Raw genomic sequence first — 20,109 nt, 5'->3', positions numbered from 1 at the left:
CTTTTTTTCCTTTTGTTGCTATTTTGCAGTGGAATTTGGCCTCTCATGTGATCAAACAAACACCAGAATCAACTCAAAATAACTTGTGGGAGTACAGAACAGCAAGCTGTTCATTTGGCTCAGGCTCTCTCCTGAAACTATACATAAAACTTATGTTAAAAAAAAACAACAAAAACAAACAACAAAAAAAGAAGGATGCGCTGCAACTATGGATCTCTAAGAGAAGGGCCTTCACCTTTGATCACCAGCCATCTTGAAATAGCACATGTGAAGGTGTTAGACTGAGGTCTCCTGGTTTTTTTTGTATGTGAGGGACTCAGCCACCTGTACAACAGCCTGAGTTCACAAAGTAGCGCATATCATCAGCTATTAACACAAAATACTAACTTACTATAGCATGTCAGCGTTAATTTACAGGCACTCTGCAGAGTCATGCCCAGCAGAAGCCAGCTTTTGTTCAGTACAATGATGTAGGAGGGGGCAGGTTCTAACTCATAAGGATAACAGCATCTATTGCACAAACTGTTATTGCTTCAGTGAAGTCTGTATTTATTTTCAACCAAGAATGACCACAACATTCCCTGCCATGGCCAAGGTGGGCAGGGACAGATGCACCTGCAGACAAAGGGTTTAAATCTCTACAAAAGGCCCTGAAGGAAGCGGGTTATAAAAACAGCGTGTGCTGTGACCAGCTAATGCTGGTCTGCTACTGCTCACAGGTATTTGCTGTCCAACCAGCCCTTCTTCCAAAACAGCAGCCTGAAGTGCACGGTATACACAATGGCTCCCAGCAGGACAGACCTACACCCCGTAAGCACACCACAAACCCACTCACCGAGCGCTACGACCGCCGAACGCCCTACACCCCTTGACCCGAATCCCCACGTCGCTCAAATCCCGCATCCCTACAGCTTCACACCCGCCCACCTAACGCCAGCAAGTCGGCGGCGATGGCCTTGCCGATGCCGGTGCCGCCGCCGGTGACGATGGCCACCCTGCCGCTGAACAGCCCCGCAGCCAGCAGCCCGCACCGCGCCGCCATCTTCCCCCCCTTGCAATCAGAGAGGGCCGACACCGCCCCGACATGTGACGCGCGGCCCCGCCCGCACCGAGACCGAGCGCTGGGGACGGCGGAGGCGGCGGGCGGCGCTGCGCGGGGCCCCGGCGGCTCGGGAGGGAGCGGGCCGTGCTGCGGCTCCGGGGCCCCGCGGGCGGAGCGGGCAGGTAAGCGGCTGCGGGTGTCTGCGGGGCGGGATGCGGCACCTCTCGGCCCCGGGGTGGCCCCGCGGTCACGTCTGGCGGTAGGACCGCGTGGCGATCAGTGAGCCGAGCATCGCGGTGACTCGTGGTCACCCGCACCTTGCTGCATCCCTGCGACAAAGCCTCCACCTGGCTCCATCCGTAGCGCGCTGGCTTTAGAGAAAGCGTTTTATTGTGTTGTGCTCTATCCCATTGTGCTGCGTTTCTGTTTATTTGCGAAGAAAGTGTACTTTTCCTAGCACTGCGTGTTCTTCCATGTTGTTTTAGGTCTCCTGAAGCCCGCAGTGTCCCCAACAAAGCCATCTTGTGCTCTGATGCCACAGCCGGGTTTTCTTATTGAAAAACGCTCGGTGTGCTCAGCTGGCACAGAGGGCAGCAGTCTGAGTCTGCCCCGCGATGAGGTGACCGAGCATCTTGGTGCTTTGCAGGTGACTTTAACCAGCGCTGATGTACCCAGGGGTACGTGTGTGATGTATGTCCTTCCACGCATCTCCTGTGTCCTTTTCAATAGATGTTCCAAAGTGTATCTTTCGATCGCATCCTGTCACTTTCCCCTTAGGAGAGGTGGGGAGAGAGGATAGAAATGTGTATTGATGAAGCGGGAGATTTGCCGTGTCTCTTCTGCTTTACTCACTTGTTAAGTGGTGTCGTTTATTTTTCCCAGAGAACATTTATAATCAAAGAAAATTGCAAGATAACCCCTTTATCCTGTAGTTTGATTTCAAAGGAAGGTGAATTCCCTCCTTTGACATGTGTAGGAGAGGCATGAAGAAGTTGCGGCCTGTCCATGCTCACCCAGCAAAGGGTGAGAAGCCAGAAGCAGATCTCTGCATAGTGACTTAGCCCTGTGAGGCACCAAAGCTGCCTTCGGTTTGGGCTAAAATGTTCAGAGTACTTTGATGTCCTAAAGGCGTTACATGCAGGAGGCATGACACAGTGAGTCACACTGCAAGATTGTTTTTTTCCCCCTCTTTCAATCAACTTCCTCAGTCTGGAGGCTCCACAGATCCCCATTAATTGTATCTGGATGCCCTACATATTTAAGGCAGGCTGTAGCAGAGAGATCTTTAATTAATCCCAGGGAGAAGCACTCACTAGTGATAGTGAAATGGATCTTCAAGCCTCATGCTGGCAGGGAAAATCTGGCTGGGTACGGTTTGTAGTATTTGCTTGTTAGATTTTGTGGAGGGCCCAGTCAGAGGGTTTTTCTTCCACGCTGAGATAAGTAACTTGTTTCCCATGAGGTTTTGAATGAATTTCTCAATAGCCATAGAAATGCCATAAAGAAGAGGCTTAACACATTAGGTAAGGTTCTGTGAGCGATGGGCAGGAGCATAAAGGGGAAAGAAATAAAGACCTAAGAGTAAGGGGGCAAGAAAAGGAGGCAGCCATTCCTTAGCGCTTAGCCCCTTCTGGTAGAAGATCGATCCACAAACAGCTGAGCTGAGACAACCAATGTTCACAGAGGTTTTGTGCAAGTCAGTGGTTTCTAGCAGCGTTGTGTGGGTTGCCTTTGAAACAACAATTCAGGTTGTATCTTTGCGTGTGTTGGTTGTACTCCTGTGTTTTAAATTCAGAATGATTTAAGCTGAAAAGAAGAAAATCTTATTAATGGAAATCAATTTGAATCTTCTCTTACACTTGTGCTTTCTTATTCACAAAGAAATGTTCATTTCCTTCTGCTGGCTGCATTAAAATATGATGGTATGTCACCATGCAGCCGTAGCAGTGAAGTCAGGAAGCAGAAAGCGACTCCTCTATATTATTCTATACATTTAGTGTGTGGATTCTTGATTTTTGTGTATTAGGAAATAGCGTCTGATTAGACAGATTTCTGTAGTTGTTTTTTTTCTTCTAACCTGAAATATGTCAGGTTGCATCTGGGAGAAAATAAATCTGCATTTAAAGCCTCAAAGCATTCATTTGCTTTGTTGTTTTTTCTTAATGTTAAAACCTTTCTTTTCATTTTTCCTTGGTGCATCCATCACCTCAACATTAAGCACTGAAAATGACTCTCTTAGGGACAAGAATTCATCAGTAGTTGTTTTGTTTCTGTTTGTCAGCTCTTTGGAGTTGTGCAATTAGCACATCATTCTTTAGCATCTATTCTCATATTTATAGATCGAGGGGAAAAACTAGCTCTCCTATTTTTTTTCTGCTCCCATATTGTCTCAGCTTTGAATGAACCAGTTCAGTTTGTTGAGATGAATAGGAAACTCTGCATTTTCAGAAAAGGCTGCTTTTGTCTAAAGCCGATTTTGTGCTTTGCCAGCCTATGGCTCAGCTATTCAGCTGATGACATCTGCCAGTCCAGCGCTCTGCCATGCTTTAAAAATCCAGGCAGAGCATTTACTGCTTTAATATTCCTTATAGCCTGCAGTCCTTCGGGTGGTTTTGTGCAGTCACTCTGTGCCCTCCAACATCTAATAATCTCTGTTGGCAAGGAGGAAGGTCTCAGAGTTGTTAAATACCAACCTGATATGGGCTCTGAACAGGACAGAAACCTCAGTGGGATCCAAATCCGGACCAGTAGTACCACAGAGTGGTAAAAGCAGAGGAGATTTAATGAAAAATATCCTAGTGCTCGAGATAAAACCTTACAGTCAAAAATGGTTCATGACAGAGTTTCTGGTAGTTAGCCTGCAGAAGAAATATCAGGCTCCAGTTCTGGCTGCTGCTGCTTTTCCAGACCCCGCTCCTATGGATACTCCAGGTTTATAGAGTATAACAACAATCGTTTCTACCCCGCTATGCTTATTACAAGAAATATCGGGACTGAGCCCAAACTGAATGAAAAACAGTGTGAGTTTCTGTTCTCTTACCTCTCTGGACTCTTCTATGGGAATCACACAAAGTGCCTCTTTGGAAGTCCCTGCCATTCTCACCTCCTGTCTGTGCATTCTCTGCTGTGGTTGTTGTTCTTTTTCATCGTCTCCTGCTGGCACATAAGAGCCCATCACGACTTCTGGCTTCCTGGGCAGTCCCATTTGATGGTCAGGTTCTCTGGCCAATCCATCTTTTCATGAGCTTCCCCACTGGGAAGGGACTTTGCTCTCCAGGATATCTCAGGGGATGACAGTCTAATTAGGAGATAATCAGGATTTTCAGAGCACATCCTCTTTCTTCAGTATCCCTAGGAATTTCACCCAGTGATTAAAAAAAAAGAGACCATACTGAAAGTAGAGTTTGTAATCATACAAGATGTAGAGTGCCAGTATCAAATAGCTTGAAATTGGTTTGTAGCTACATGTTCTAAATAATCACACACCCCACTGACACCATGTGATATTGAAGCATTCATTTGTCTGCAATTGAAAGTGCTGCATTTTTAATATGCTGGCATCATGGATCTGTATCTGCTCTTGTATCCAATTGAGAGTCCCCTGAGCCAACTAATTCCTGCTGCTGGAGATACTGTCTGAGTATCTTAGATTATATTTACTGTGCAATGCATTAAACAATCCTGAATCGTTCCCAGGGGACCTTCCAGTTCTCTCCCTCAGTCTGCCTCTTTGGCATCTTCTGGGATAAAGCTGAGTGTTACTCAGATAAAACTCTGATCTGAAGCCCTTAAATGTCTTGACCAAACAAGAACTCAAAGATGTAGTTTTGGGAAAGTATTTTTCAGATCATCCTTACTCTGGTTACTGAGTCTCTGTTACTCTTTTCTTGGCATCTGCTTGGATGCCTAGAGGAGGCACAGCACCAGCTTGGTGTGTGGAGGAAGCTCTTGGTGCATCTTCGAATCCTGCTTAATATAAAGCCTTCCAATTGGGGATATATCACAAAAACAGATGCTATGACAACCCCAGCGTGGGACATTGCTATGGAAGCAGGACGCTGGTGTGACTGACTTGTTTCCACTCATCCTACAGTACCATGTAGTCCAATGAGGTCCAGGTAGGTAAGCCAGGAATTACAACAGGCGTGTGCTGTTTCCAGGTGCAGGATGACCCAGTACGGGCAAATGCTGAAGTGAGGGATAGCACAGGGGAAGAGAGAGCGAGCACATTTGTTCTTTATCTAGAGATTCAGGCACATCTGTTAGATTTATTCAAAATGTATACCTAAACCACTTAGACTGCTTTGTGGATTTCAGACCATCCTCCATTTCCAGACTTAAGGCTGGCAGCGTAGAGTGTCTTGCTGCAGGTCTGTGCCTACCTGAAGACCTTACAAGCCTTCTGAATGTACGCCATTTTTTGCTTTTATATCCGCACTTGCTGTTGTTGTATCTGAGTGGGTACTCATTTGCTGTGGCCTGAGTCCTTGCTGCTTTGCTGTCTTGTCATCCTAACACAATTCAGTGGAAAGCTCCTCTTCACTGTTATTTTAATTTTGGCTGTATCTGTAGAATGCCATCAGCAACTGTGTGGGTGTTTCACATAAACAGTGGAGGATGGCAAGGAGAGTGATGGTCCTGAGCCATAAAGCATGGCAGCACAGTTGGCGAGCCCTCCATCCAAATCTGGGCAACACTGATCTTGCTGAACTGCAGCTTCTGCGTGGGTGCATCTCTGCTGGCCAGGTTCTTGTCACTAAGTGCATTGGTCCAGAAGCTGCTCAGTAATCCTGCCTGTTGACAGACAGAGCCATTTGCCTGTGATAAATCAGGATGCCTGAGTGTGCAAACTGTTTCACTTGCTTGCTCTTCCTTTCGCTTTTAGCTTAAGCTTTTAGCGCTTCCACATCCTGATGGGTTGGTAAGGAGCTCCATTAGCAAATACCCATAATGTTTTTGGTAGTAGAGGTCATTCTACTGCATCGTCCTCTCTACTGTCATGCTTAGTGGTTTTGGCAGTCCAGCTTGACTTCTGCTCCTGCCTTGATGCATACTCAGGGGTATGATCTACAGATAATTTCTCTTAGCAGCAGCATCAGTCCCTAAAAGCCAGTGGAAAAGCTTTCTTTGACCTCAGTGGTGCAAGACCAAGCTTTTAGGCCCCTGTTTTGTATGTCAAAGACTACTACTATCATGGGAATTATATGTAGCAGTAGCTTTCTTGCATAGTAACAGAAGACTGTGCTTCTAAAAATTTTTCCACAGAGTGTTTTTGCAGAGCCGCTTCCCCAGGGTTTTCCATCTATTTTCACACAGAGATTAATAACAAATTGTTTGGCTAATAAACTGTCTTTAAAATTTCATCATTTCTCTTCCTTCTCTTACACAGTTACTTGGTTCCTGTCTCTCTCTGTGCCCTCAGCAATGATCATCACTTGTATCAGCTGCACAGCAGTTGTCATGCTTCAACCCCACAGCAAGGCTTTGAGGGCTGGAGATCAGGCTTGGTGGTATGGATGGTTCTGTAGTGCTGAGGGCTTGCCTCATTCTTAGGGGACATAAAGAACAGTGGAAGACTGTATTTAATATCTACTGTGACACGCTACAGGAACACATTTCTTGTTCATAACTGTGAAGAAAATATTCTCAGCGAAAATGGGACTCAAATATGGACTTGTTTGATTTAGCAGCAGCTCTGAGAGATGTGGGGTTGGTAGTGGTGTTTTGAGGTGCTATCTTCAGGAGGTCAGGACTAGGCAGCAGAGGGTATCCTTGTTGCTGTGTTGTCAGAAACAGCTGAGAGAAGAAATACATCTACTGTGAAAACAAGCTTAAGATCAGGAAGGATCCTTGTGTTCTTTTAATCTGATAATTCCCTAATACAAGTCAAAGAGCTTCCCTACAATAATACCTCTTCTGGTCAAGTGAACAAACTGCTGCCAAGGTAGCCAGTCTAGATTTGGAAGTTTCTGGTGATAGTTCAGTTCTCCAAAGCTCTCGGGGATGTATTTGTTAAAACGTCTACCTAATGTCTGCTGTGTATTTTTATCTGTTATCTTTTTATCTTGTTGCATCCTATTTGGTTTTGTTCTGGTTGTGATGTAGGGAACATACACATCTGCTCAGTAATTAGCATTCTTTCTGACTGATGAGGATAAGAACTGGACACAGATTTCCAGAAGCAATGGTACCTGTGCCAAATTGAAAAGTGCTATCACGTTTCTCCTCTTTGCATGGTCAAAGTTTACATTGTCCTTTAGGTGTTGGCATGATGCTGAGAACTGATGTTAGTTTACTGTCTGCTGTGGCTTAATGAAGATCACGGCTGGGTAAACATTTTCTTTAAAAAAAACCTGACAACAGAACTTTGCCTTTAACTTTGGGCATTTAAAAATATTACTGCCAAGTTATCTCCTATTCAAGGTAGTAGGAGCTGAGCATGGAAACTACAGTCAGGAAGTTCGGGAATCTAATCCCAAATTAACTTTCATGTGTCCAGAATCTTAGAAGGCCACTCAGGTAGTGATGCTTTCAATTTCATGGTGACTCTGTGTCTGCTTTCTCCAGTTTCTGGAGGGGAATATCACTGTGGTCTCGGACTTGTTAGGCTCTATCAGGTAACTCTGCAATTTCATACAGACAAAAACACTGCTGATCCTCAGAGGAAAATGTTAGAACCTATTTGTACGTCTTGCACAAATTTACTACAAAGAGTTAATTTATTGCATAGAATAAAATAATTCAATTTCTCCCATAAAGGTATTTTTAAAAAAACATTAAATGGGAACTTACATGAATTCCAATGGACATGTGGAAAACATGAAGTCTTGCTGATGTTAATTATTTAAGAGTCAGAGCTTGCTGTCTTTGAAGTCAATGGCTGACGTGCTCTGGAGCTAAAAGGAGAGAAATTGGAAGCCAAGTGTTAAATTTCATTGTGGATTTCCTTGCATATGCCATTGCTCTTTCATACAGTGGTATATGAAAATCTGGCTGTCTGCACACTGCTTCAAAACAGATGTAAAGGCTACATTCCTCAGGCAGATGAGGTATAAGACTGTCGTAAAGAACTGCTGCTTCTCAGCTTCTATGTGGCTTTGGGGCAGGTTATTTCTTTTGGTGAGATGTTATTTCTCACAGGCATTCAAAAGGGGCAAAATTCCCTTATGGGTTTTGCTCCATTCTCTGTTGGGATTGGGGTTGTGGATGTTCAGGCATACGCTTTTTGCATGGCAGGTGTGATTTCAGATGGCAATCTAAACAGTCTGTTGCCAGTCATATTGCAGAGCTGGCCAAGATGTTCCTGTGCCCAATGATTTAGAAGCAGTCTGACTTCTAGGATATTCAGAATGACTTTTGGGTTTCATTTTATGTGTTGTCTGATCACTATGGGAGATTTATTTCCTGCAATGCAAAAAACAATCCGAATCATTGAGTTTCTTAAAGCCACAAAGGGCTATATACTGTCAATTGGTCATAGTCTTAAGCATTAATGTGATACAATTAAAAGTTTGTGTATCTGTGTGTGTGGAAGGGAGGGGGAGGGGAGGGGTGCAAGACATAAACAGGCTCTTCAGCAAAGGGTGGCTGGACACAGAGTAGGTTCTCCAAGGCATTGGCCACAGAACCAAACTGCTGGAGTTCTAGGAGCATTTGGCCAACACATTCTTTTACATATGTAATTGTTCAACGCAGTTCTTCATTGTTGAAACGTTATTCCTTGTAGTCAGGTTTGTACCTAAATACTTAATGAATATTTGGCACAGCTGCTTTTTTAAATGTTAAGAATCCTGAGAAGTGTTAATCCTGCATCTCATAGGTTCATGGAGCAGAACTTGACTGCACTGATGCATGTTTAATCATGCGAGTTCTACTTATGTGGCATTCCCATAGATAAATGTCACTTGGTATTACTGGTAGTTTTGCTTGAGTGAGAAATAATTTATAATTGTTATAAATATTTATGAAACATTGTTTTTTTTTCCCCTGAACAGTCAGAAGACTTTGCTGTCACTCTGAATTTCCCCCAATGAAGTCATCTGAGTAGTAATTTACTTTAAATCTACCCTGTATGCTATATTTTAAAGTCTGACAGCTCTGCATGATGCTAAATTAGTAAATTTTGAAATATCATTCATTTTGACATCATTTGATTACTTTTTGCAATATCCTCACAACGGGCAGTAAATCAGAAGACAAGCTGGCACCAATACAGCTATTGTAAAGTAGGACGTGTCTGCTGCTGTTGTCTCTAAGCTGGGCCGGTCCTGTAAATCAGTTAACTCAATTTTTATCTGTGGCTTCAATATTTCATTCTCATGCGTGTGGGCCAAAACCTTTGTCTTCTGTTTGCTTCCAGCACTGGAGAGGCATACTAAAAAAATACAATAAGCTGTGCTTGTTTAATCTTATCAATGTTATAAACTCTTTTCCCCTCCCAATACGTTTTTTTTAATTCCTAATATTTAAAATGGAATCTAAGAATCAAGGTTAGGTGATATTACATAACATGCATCCAAGACAGTAATGAAGATTAGATTAGCAGGTGACATTTAAACCCATTGGAAGTAACACTCTATACAAAAGTTCTGTCAATTTTTTCCACTCGGTAGGAAATAGACCCTTTTTCTGCCTTCTCTCTCTTTTTAGGCTGGGAATGGAGAGCATAATTTGGATATCGGCAGCAGGACATCTTACCAAAACAAAGCATCTGTGGGACTGTTATCGAATGAATGACTTCTAAGTGCAGGAGCTGTTAGGCTGGATCAAGTGCTGCAAGATGCCAAGTGAGGTGCTTGAGAGCAGTAGTGGGCTGGAGGACACAGTGCCAAAAGAGAGCAAACCTGGAAGCCACAGCCCTCGCCATGGATCTCTGAGGAGGGCTGTGACAACCGCTGTCACCTTCGATGGAGAAGCCACTGTGGATCGGAGGAAAAAGAAGAAGAAAGAGTCCCGTCCTGAGTCAGTAATAGTGTATAGGTCAGAGAATGAGAATAAAGTGGAAGAGGAGCAAGGAGATGAAGAAGGAGGGGAAAGGAGCTCTGAAGAAGGCTCCAAGTTCCTGGGTCAGTCTGTGACTGATGGTATGTATCCCTGGGAACATTCACATTCCTTAAATCACGGTGTCACTGGCAGTGCAGTTAGGTTTACAAAAAGAGGTTGGAGCTTTTGCTGCCATTTGAAGATCAGAAAGGATGAAGGTCAGAAATACCTTCATTTGGAGGAATTAATGCTTTATGAAGCCCCTTTATTGCATTCACAAGATTTACTGGGGTTGGTACAGAGGCTGATGGTGGGAGCCACAGAAAGAGAGGGTCCTCTTCCTCAGTCTGTGGGTACCTTGCAGTGTAGACCTGGGCAGGAATCAATGGCCAGCTGTTGCCAGACAAATCCTGACTCAAATAAAACTCCTTAAGACCAATGTGGTATTAAGAAGCAGCACCAGGTGTGGGAGGGAATCTTTTTAATCATGCACCCCAACAGAATGAAGGCACATCCCTTACTTATATTTGGGTATAATGTGTCTACATGCTTGGAGGGACATCTGTAGTGGTCAAATACCCCTCTGTGCCTAAAACAACTGCCATTAAGGAAAGGATGGGAACAGTTAGATTTAGTGGCTCTACCTGCAATAAGAAGTTTTATTCATTATCTCAGATTTGCTTCTGCCTTCTGTTTGTGTAGTCTCAGCACAGCTTCCTCTTTAAGACTGATTATTTTGCAAGGTCATCGTAGGATGTCTCAGCCACTTTCACTTCTGATGTCTGTCACAGTTACCCTTGTGGGAAAGAATTGTGGGCAGCAGGTCCCACAGCTAATCCTCTTATGAGTCAGCACTGTGGACTGAGAAGGGTTTAAATGTGGATGCAGTCTCGTGGCCCTTCAGCCATACCACATTCCCCATGATCCTAACCCCAACCTTTGTGTTTCTCTGCTGTCTTTTTGTTTTTGTGTGCTACTGCTCAGCTTCCCTTTAAGAACATGATTACTTCCTTCCAGGCAAGTCAGAATTAAGTCCAGGAGGAAGCATATTTTTAGAACTACACAAGAGTTTATACCCAGTGCCACTGCAGGGACTGTCTAAAACCAACATCACTTGGAAGCTAAGGTGTTTGTTATTTGAACACACATCCCAATGCTTTCCTATTTGGTGCCTTTCTTGATCCCTTAAAATGCAGATGTAATTGTATGAGACTTTGTGAATATGAGACTATTATGGAATAATAGCTATTCAAGTGTAACTCCGTGTGTGCATGTACTTATTCCCAGGTCTTGTTTCTATTTAGTTAATTCACCTCAGGTGTTCATGTTGTTGAGGAACAAGTCGGAGTCTAGCAGAGAAAATAGGCTTACTATTTTTTATTCATTTACTTTGTCTCTTCCCCATATGCTCCCACAGTACTTTTCTTTTGTATGTTGTCCCCAGTGCATATGCTGGAGTCTTCTCCCTTGTGATTTCTGTCATCCAGAATTCCTGTCTATTTCCTTACTGGGTATTCTTTTTCTGTGATAATCTTCATTAAAATGCATTGCTTCTTGTGTTCCATCTTTTTATTTAACTATTACTCCATCTGTGCTGTCTAATTCTGTTCGGGGAGATGCACAAAATAAACTACACAAAAAGAAATCTAATGTGGATGACTTTATCTGTGATTGTAGGTGTCTGGAACATGCCTTCAGACAGCCGATACGTCACCTTGACTGGAACAATCACCAGAGGAAAGAAGAAGGGTCAGATGGTGGACATCCATGTCACACTGACAGACAAAGAGCTGCAGGAACTGGCAAAGTCAAAGGAACCTCCCAAAGAAAATGTACCTGAGAAGAAAAAATGTGATGTTGGGTTGGACAGAGGACCCCACATTGTCCTCTGGACCATCATCTGCCTCCCCGTCATTTTTGTAGTATCCTTTGTGGTTTCATTCTACTATGGAACCATTACGTGGTACAACATCTTCTTAGTGTACAATGAAGAGAGGACCTTCTGGCACAAAATCACCTTTTGCCCCTTTTTGATCATATTTTACCCAATTATAATCATGGTCGTGTCTTTTTCCCTAGGCCTATACTCAGCTGTGACCCAGGTATCGTGGTCCTTTGGGGACTGGTGGCATGCTGTCAGGGATATGGAGAAGGGCTTCTGTGGCTGGCTCTGCAGCAAGCTGGGTTTGGAAGATTGCTCTCCATACAGCATTGTTGAGCTGCTAGATTCTGACAATATCTCAGGTAGTCTCTCTGGCAAGAGCTCTGCACAGGGGGTTGATACTTCAGCAGTCTGAGCTGACTGAGTCACTGGGCTGACTATTTTTATCATACACAAGTGGTTTTCATCTAGAAAATGACACTGATTTTATATATATATATTTAAAAACAAATAAAACGCTGGGCTGGGAGTGCTCTTTAAGTGTCGCAGAATGCAAGTGTGCTAGCTTTGTGTGGTCTGGGTGGGGAGGTGCATGGTTCTCCAGTGATTTGTCATCTATCTTAGCTAACAATAGCTCTGGGGAATAGTGAGAAAATTCAGGTCTGTGGGGCTTGGGCTGTTTTGGGGTGGCAGATATGAGCTGAGAAGTTCACTTTGGTAAAATTAGACATCGTTTTGAGGGAAAAGAACAGGGACCTCCTGACCCAGAGAAGTTTCTACCCCGGGGATGAACTTCAGGAGATAGGAACTCATTTGTAGGCAAAGGCTAAATTGCAAAATATGTGCAGTTTTCCTCAAAAAAGGCCTTGTTCAGTCCTTCCAAAAAATAAACAAACCTTGCAGGTAAGCTGGCTTCTTAGACAGCATCAGTATGAAAAAACAGCACTGCAACAGTTGTGCCCAGTCTTTCATTGGGAGGACACAGCATGGTCTCTTGACAAAGGCACACTGAGATCTTTGCTGGCCTATAACCATGTGCAGTGGAGGGCTCACTCAGTAATGTGTTGTGTAGGGAATGGACAAGCATTCACCAAGCACCCTCAGGTGACTGTAGGTACAGGTGTGTATGTCCTTAGGACACACTCAACTTTGTTGGTGCTCTCCTAAAGGGGAATGGGCTACAGGAGCCTTATGCAAGAGAACAGCTGGGTATGCAGGGAAAACAGGAAAAAACAGCTGCTCTGAGGAATGTGATTGGTTTGGATGTCACTGCAGTGTATGTGTTGATTGGTGACACCTGTTTTTTATGGAGGTAAAGCTGAAAGTTGCTTGAGATGGGGAAAGTCTCAGTGAAAAAGTCATTCTTGTTTTCAAGTGGCCCTTCTGGAGGAGGTGCTGAACCATCCAGTTCAGAAAGAGAGCAACCCTGAGCATGCTGAATGTCCCTGCAAATTGCATTAGTGCCTCTGCTCCAGAAATCTGCCTCACCACACCCTGCTTCCTTGTTAATTACGTGGAAGAGCAATAGATTGTATATTTTCCTCCCCTTGTGTCTCACTTTCATAACAGATTTTTCTTCTTTTAGGGACTTTGTTTAGTGGGCTGCCAGGCCGAGGTGGTCACCATAGGCTGGAGAAATTTTAATAGTCTGTTTAAAAATAATAATAATTAAAAAAAAAAAAATCAGAAGCAAAGAAGTGCTTTGTTCAGACTGCAGTTGTCTGTTGAAGTTTTGGCCTAAAGAGTGCACAAGGAAAGTGAAGGAGAGGATTGATGGACTATAATGGGGTTTGAGTTAAGTGTGTGAAACATCACAAACTTCCTGAGCGCTCCAGTTCAGCTGGTGCTGCTAGCAAGTCTGGCTCAAGCCCAGCCCAGAAGGGCCCACAATTTGCATGTGTATAGGTAGGTAACTTATTAGTGTGCAGTCCATGCAGACTGTACAGTCACTCATGTCTGTATCAGTTTTACTACTGCAGTGTCCCTTCCAGAAGGGGAGCTGCTCTTAGTTGTTAGGTGTCTAAGAGAAGCATTTAGAAATGGGGTGTCACAGGAGTTAATGCTTTGTGTTGCACTCAAAGGATGATCCCACAGCTATGCTGACTGACTGTCCTGTCTACAATGTTAGGGAATGTGATAGATAAACAAGTCCATCGATGCTCTAGGCCTGATGTTAAGGAATAGGTGAAGTTGCTGTTGCATCCTTGGTCTGGGAGGTCCTGCCAAAGCAATGTTTTTAGTGCTGGTTTGAGATTTACTAATGTGAGCAGTGTACAAGTCAAATATCAAGAGTGGGCTTGACCCTATGCTTTTCTGACAAAGCAGAGATATTCCTGTGCTGAAGTATAGCCAGGCTATTTGCTGCTTTCTGATGTACAGCTCTTGGTTTTAACTGGCTGAGTCTCAAGTAGTGAAGTACCTTTCACAAGACTGTTTCAGTTAGGGAGCTTGATATGCCTCTGAAATAATAGAGAAACTGAGAATAAGCAACATCAGTGCTAGCAGTCTCTAGTGACCCAGCACAGCCACTCTGCTTACTACTCCTCCCCATGGAAATAGCAGGCTCCCACATAGCTGGAGAGGGGTAAGAAGTGATGCTTAGTAAGTATTAATGGGGAGAAAGGCCCATTGGCAAGTGTTCCTGCTCTGACTGGAGGGACACTGCTGGTGTGGAAGAAATGGATTGTGTTCATTGGCCCCAACACGTGGCAAATAAGTGGGGGAAGAAAAGGATGCCTGGTAAGCATGCAGCACTGCAGAGGGAGAAAACCCAATTCAGCTGTCACTGCTAAACAGCAGCTGTGCAAGGCCGGATGAAAGGCTGGGGTCAGTAGCACAAAGGGCCTTCGGCTTACAGAGGGCTCCAATGATAAATACTAGCTAGTTACAGAATACAATTATGTGAAATGTCTGCTGAGCTGCAGGATTTGCTTTCAGGCTTGGAAACAGCCTGTGAGAGTGGAGACAAAACCAAATCTGTGCCTCTTACTGCTATGTAAACACAAAGGAGCACCAGAGAAGTTGTATTGCTCTCCCTGTGCTGTGGCAGCTGTGCTTCTGAGTACAGTGAAACCATTTGGGGGCCATCTTTTTGAAGATATTCTTGAGTGATTAATCACGTGTTTTCTACTTTTATTACATTTAACCAAGTTTCTTCTGCTCCTGCTGAAATCGGGGTGTTCTGCCACTGATTTTAATGGGAGCAGGTTTAAGCTTGGGGTTAGTTCTGGTGCTATTTTTAAAAGTTTTATTCAAACTTTTCTCAAAGCAACTCTTGAATAGCTTTCTCTCTTGCTTGTTATCCCCAGAGCTGTTTGCCTGCTGCAAAATATATAATCATAATCACTTGTAATAGAAGAAAGCACAAGTTTTTGTCTTGTTCGACCTTTGCTTTCAGAAACTCAGAAATAATTTCTGCTTATGTGCCACTGCCAAACTGCAGGGAATTCCAGTAATTCTGATTGTTGAGTGTGTTACTGGCTGCTCTAGTCTGAAATTTTAAGTAAAGATAGTGTGTGTTTGCTGATTGTAATTTTTAATTGCGTTCCCTTTTCCCACCCTTGCTGGCCTGGGTGGAGAATAAAAATGTATATGGCTTAGAAGGGTGTTGCTTTTATGCTTCTTCTTGATTTGTGTTAAAAAAACAGCGCTGTGAGCTGGACACTGTCATTCTATGCTGATAATTGATTATACGTCTTTATCTTTGGAGGTCCAATTTAAAGTGTGTCTGAAATGGTTCTGTTTTACCTCTTACTAACCTCTGCTTACCCAAAACTGTCTTACTTTTGGGCTCTGGATTCTGTTTCTACTTCACAGCACACAAATGAATAGTTTAACTTCTCTGACTGTGTATCTGTTTGGCTTCCATACCAGAATAGGAAGTACATTTAACTGTACAAATATGATCTATGTGTCTGTAACTTGGAGTTGCTATTTGCAGCTCAGCTGGGAAGATGTCTTACAATCCCTCATTACTCCAGATGTGTCTGTTACGGTAAGTCAGAAGGAGAATCCACTGATAAAGTTCTTTATTTGAGATGTCTAAATATTATTTGACACCCACAGCGTTCTTCCACAGTTACTACAGTCCTACCCACCTGCTAGTGCAGAGCAAAACGTAGTTGACATGGTTTTTCTTTTAAAAAGCAGGCGTGCATCTCTGGAAAACCCAAATGAAACCACTAGCTTAGAATTAGCACAGCCTCAGTGTAACTGCTCCTCAAGCTAAAGGGTGACCTGCTTGCTTTAAAACTGATGTAGGGCCCACCAAAATGGCTGTGCCACAACCAACTCAACAGCTGGAAATACCAGCAAGGTGCTCCTGGTGTGGTGCCTACTGCAAACATTGCCAGGAACAGGGCTCTGTGCATAACAGATGAACAATGGAGAATTCCCATCTCAAATTAAGAGGCTGGTGAAGGAGACTTGTCTTCCTGGTGTGGTGGAGTGAGATAGAGGTAGTGAGCCCAGAGAATTAAGTCATTAACCTTTGCATTTCTCACCTTTGAGGTAAATAGTAACAATTTTATAGTATAGCGGTCACTAGCAGGATAGACTTCTACTCTAGATCTTTCCTTTGCACCAATCAAAATGCATCTGTGTGACTGAATTATTTCCTCTGGGGGGAGAAGGTACCAATTCTGCCTGCTGCTTTCTCACCCCATTTCTTTGAGGTGGCTCAAAGTCACATTGTGAACTGTGCTTTTAACCACACTATGTCTCTTGAATTCACCCTTTAAAGCTCTCAGGCCTGGGCTTTGAATCCCAAGGCTGGGGTCCTGCAATTCCTCACTCAGAAACTGTAAACGGGGGCTGCTCCATGGAAGCAACCCTTCAATTAATCTGGTGAGTTACAAGGGATATCGTATAGATGAAGGCTTGCTAGTCTTTTGCAATAAAGCATGCTCTCTCTTCCAATTGTAAACTCTTTAATGATGGAGGACTTCTGTTTTGTGTTTGAGAACATGAATTTGCCACGCAGTTCAAAAAGGCCCCAAAGCATCTTTTCACATAAATGGGTGAAGTGTGAGTGCACTTGAACAGGCTGCCCAGAGAAAGACTTGAAGGTCTCTCTCAGATCCCCTTCGGTCACTCAATTCCATTAACTTTCAGTCTCCTTAATTTCTTGTCATTAAACAGTAGCTGAAGTCTGTCAGAATGTATTAAAATACAGAGAGCATCTAAGTCAGACCAACAGAGTATTTTTCCCAGTGCTGAAAAATGTCCTTCCTTTTAGTGTGTTACAACATAAAACCTTTCCACCCAGACAGCAGCTAAAATCTGTTGTGGTTTGCATCCACTGACACAGGTGTGCTGGGGTGAATTTGACCTGAAGCCCTCCAAGATAAAATGTTTCTGCCTATATGTGTCTTATATCTCTGTCTTAGGGATCTTTCTTCCAACCATTTCCTTCAGCTAGAAATTTAACTTCACAAGGCAAAGAAAGGACAAGTATTGAATTTCATAACGTTCTCCGTGGTGATAGGAAAATCCTAACATGTTCCCTCAGGGCTTGGTTTATTACAAGTTTCTCTGTCAGTAAAGTACACTGAACTTGATGTATTTCAAGGTCGTATTTGCTGTCTCCAAATACATGCCAAAACCTTAAAGCTACTAGAGCGATAAGGTGAGTCAGTTATTCTTACCACAAAATAACAGCATATTCACAAAATCATTGAGTTCTTAGAGTTGGAAGGGACATTTAAAGGTCACCTAGTCCAACTCTGCTGCAATGACCAGGGACATGCACAGCTAGATCAGGTTGCACAAGGCCTGATCCAGCCTCACCTTGAAAGTCTCCAGGGATGGGACGTCAACCACATCTTTGGGCAATCTGTTCCAGTGTCTCACCATCTGTACTGAATAGACTTTTTCCTTATATCCAACCTAAATCTACCCTCCTAAAGCTTGAAGCCATTTCCCCCTGTTCTCTCACAGCAGACCGTGCTAAAGAGTCTGCCCTCTTCTTTCCCTTAGCTCCCCTTTAGCTACTGAAAAGCTGCTATCAGGTCACCTTGGAGCTTCTCTTCCCCAGTTAGTTCACTTTGACAGAACACAAGCATAGCTTAATTTATTCCAGTCTGGTTATCTGAATCACCTGCAGATGACATTCCAACAAACCCAAATACTGTGAGTTAAAGGAATGATTTTTACAGTGTCAATGCTGGGCATGAATCCAACAGCTCCTGGAGTAGTTGTGCTAGGAAGAATATGGCATCTATTCAATGCATCTTTCTAAAATACAAGACTTGTCTATGGAACTGTCAACTTCTAACGTCTTTCTCTAGAATGTATTTAGATGTATTTGTAGGGAGCTGCTCTTAACTTTGCAATCCTTCCATTATAATGGACATTTTCCTTAACATTTTATCCATGCAAGAGTTGTTCACGTGTAATAAACACAAGAAACGTTAACCTTCATTTCTTCATCCATGAGCTGTCCTTAAGAAATATTTCATATAGTAAGCAGTATCCTCCCAGGGTACGTGTAGTGCCACCGCTAAATGACATTTCAGCTCTCACCAAGTATGTTTCAGTTGATCTACTGTTAGAAACTGAAAGCAAATAGTCATGTTGACTCCACTACAGTGCAATTACACACCACTGAAGCAGTGAACTTGAACATTAAAACAGTTTTTAAGGAAAGAGCTTCACCTGGTGGTTGTGACTGTACTTATCTTAGCGATAAAGCAGGATTGCTCTGAGGCTGTTAAAACTCAGGCCTCTTCTGATGGCTAAATTTGCCATTTATTTCAGGAGAAAATTATTAGAAAATTAACATCCGCTTTGTCTATTTTTAAATAAACTTCAAACTTCTTTCAGTCTGATTTCATTCTACCTCCAGCTGCAGTTTAAAATGGGATCCTCTCTTCCCAGCTTGTTCATCAGCTGATCACTGCTCTTGTTCACTCATGTGGGCCAGATGAGTGGATAAGGAACAAACCCCTGTATTATGAGGATTAATCTGGGCTGCTAATTAGCTAGAGTGTGTATATGTGCATACATGTGTGTTTCTGAGGGAGGAGTAGAGGTGAAACAGGGAGGACACTAAAGGCTTATACTTCAGCATCCACAAAGCAAATCCTTCACACAGAGAGTTATCTCAGCTATTTTGTCCAGTACAATCTCCCTGAATGAAAGCACCTTCCAGTGATGCAGAAAACACAGCTGGATGGCTACTGGCAACAAACACAAACTTAAAGCACAAAAGAGGTGTGAAAGAGTGGGAAATCAAGAGCAAGATGAAATTTTGCCTCTGAGATAACCCGGTAGCAGCTAATACCGGATTCCTGGGCTAAATATTGTTTTGCTGCATTCTGTACAGCAACGTGTTTTCCCCTATTTTCTGAGTTGCCATTTCATTTTATTGACACTCACTGTCGGTTTCTCTTGAGGAATCCAGGTGCTTTGAAGTTCAACCTAGCCAAACTATTTCTAATAACTATACTCTGCTGATAGTCTTCTTAAATGCAATGAAGAAATCATATGTTGCAATGGATTTAACAACTAATCCAGAAAAGTCTGCTAGAGTTATTTCAACAGTAGGAACATGTGTCAGGTTTTCAGTTATTTAGCAGTGGGAAATATTCCACCTCTTGTGATACCAGGCTGAGTGGGCCTCACACAGTCTCTTTTAGAAATGCTTTGGCTAATCCAGGGATTTAGAACTCATGAAAACATCATCCTCAACAGAAACACAGCTTAATAGATTTAGACACGTGAAGAAGTTTTTAAATCAAGCTTCCAAAAGAAGCACGACATAAAAAATAAATACAAACAAAACAATTTGATTTCTTCTGTTTTGCGACTGTCTGATTTTTTACCATACCTTTAGGTAGAAATTTCATTGCTGACTTCGGCGGTGCCAGCTGGGTGAGTGCTACCCAATAGACTGCATGACTGGAATCATGTCGCCCTCCAGTGGCTGATCTGAAAAATGGGGATAAAATGCATTATTTCTTCTGTCTCATAAAAACGAGATTAGCTTTCTAACTCTCCTAGCCCAATAATTTTCCAGTGTTTCCTATCAGATCCATTACCTTTCATAGCATGAACTGAAATGAAAATGTGTATGTTTGGTGGCCCTGCTAGGCAGGGGGGTTGGAACTGCATGATCCTTGAGGTCCCTTCAAACCTGGGTTATTCTGTGATTGTGTGAAAATGGACTGAGCAGGTTGACCAACAGATAAAACTGTTAAGTCCT

At 43.2% G+C, this 20,109-nt stretch overlaps 2 protein-coding genes across 11 annotated transcripts in view; one reads left to right on the top strand and one right to left on the bottom strand.

The window, feature by feature from the left end:
- Positions 1 to 20,109, bottom strand: part of PECR (peroxisomal trans-2-enoyl-CoA reductase) — a 30,963-nt gene that overhangs the window by 9,723 nt on the left and 1,131 nt on the right. For 2 of the 9 annotated variants that reach the window (XR_014947883.1, XM_015868695.3), the window contains exon 1: positions 928 to 1,060. Coding sequence is in view for 3 of the 9 variants with exons in the window: in XM_015868695.3 (XP_015724181.2) it covers positions 928 to 1,042 (115 nt within the window). In the remaining 6 variants the exon portion in view is untranslated. Of the gene's footprint in view, positions 1 to 835; positions 1,061 to 1,359; positions 2,849 to 4,082; positions 6,839 to 7,834; positions 7,939 to 19,734; positions 19,836 to 20,109 lie in introns of those variants that run through there. The other 7 variants (XR_014947884.1, XM_015868696.3, XM_085552247.1 and 4 more) reach the window with 7 other exon arrangements.
- Positions 1,149 to 15,508, top strand: TMEM169 (transmembrane protein 169). Of its 2 annotated transcripts, XM_085552246.1 has the most exons (4): positions 1,149 to 1,224; positions 1,528 to 1,719; positions 9,692 to 10,125; positions 11,702 to 15,508. In XM_085552246.1, the coding sequence occupies exons 3-4, from the start codon at positions 9,822 to 9,824 to the stop codon at positions 12,319 to 12,321; spliced, it is 924 nt and encodes a 307-aa protein (XP_085408372.1). In that variant the 5' UTR covers positions 1,149 to 1,224; positions 1,528 to 1,719; positions 9,692 to 9,821; the 3' UTR covers positions 12,322 to 15,508. The 2 variants fall into 2 exon arrangements, with proteins under 2 accessions (XP_085408372.1, XP_015724180.1); XM_015868694.3 differs by lacking the exon at positions 1,528 to 1,719.

This window comes from Coturnix japonica, chromosome 7, assembly GCF_054131305.1.
Source record: "Coturnix japonica strain WE chromosome 7, WE-NBRP24, whole genome shotgun sequence".
Lineage (NCBI taxonomy): Eukaryota > Metazoa > Chordata > Aves > Galliformes > Phasianidae > Coturnix > Coturnix japonica.
Note: the sequence above shows the minus strand (reverse complement) of the source record. Positions and strands in the feature narration are given on the sequence as shown.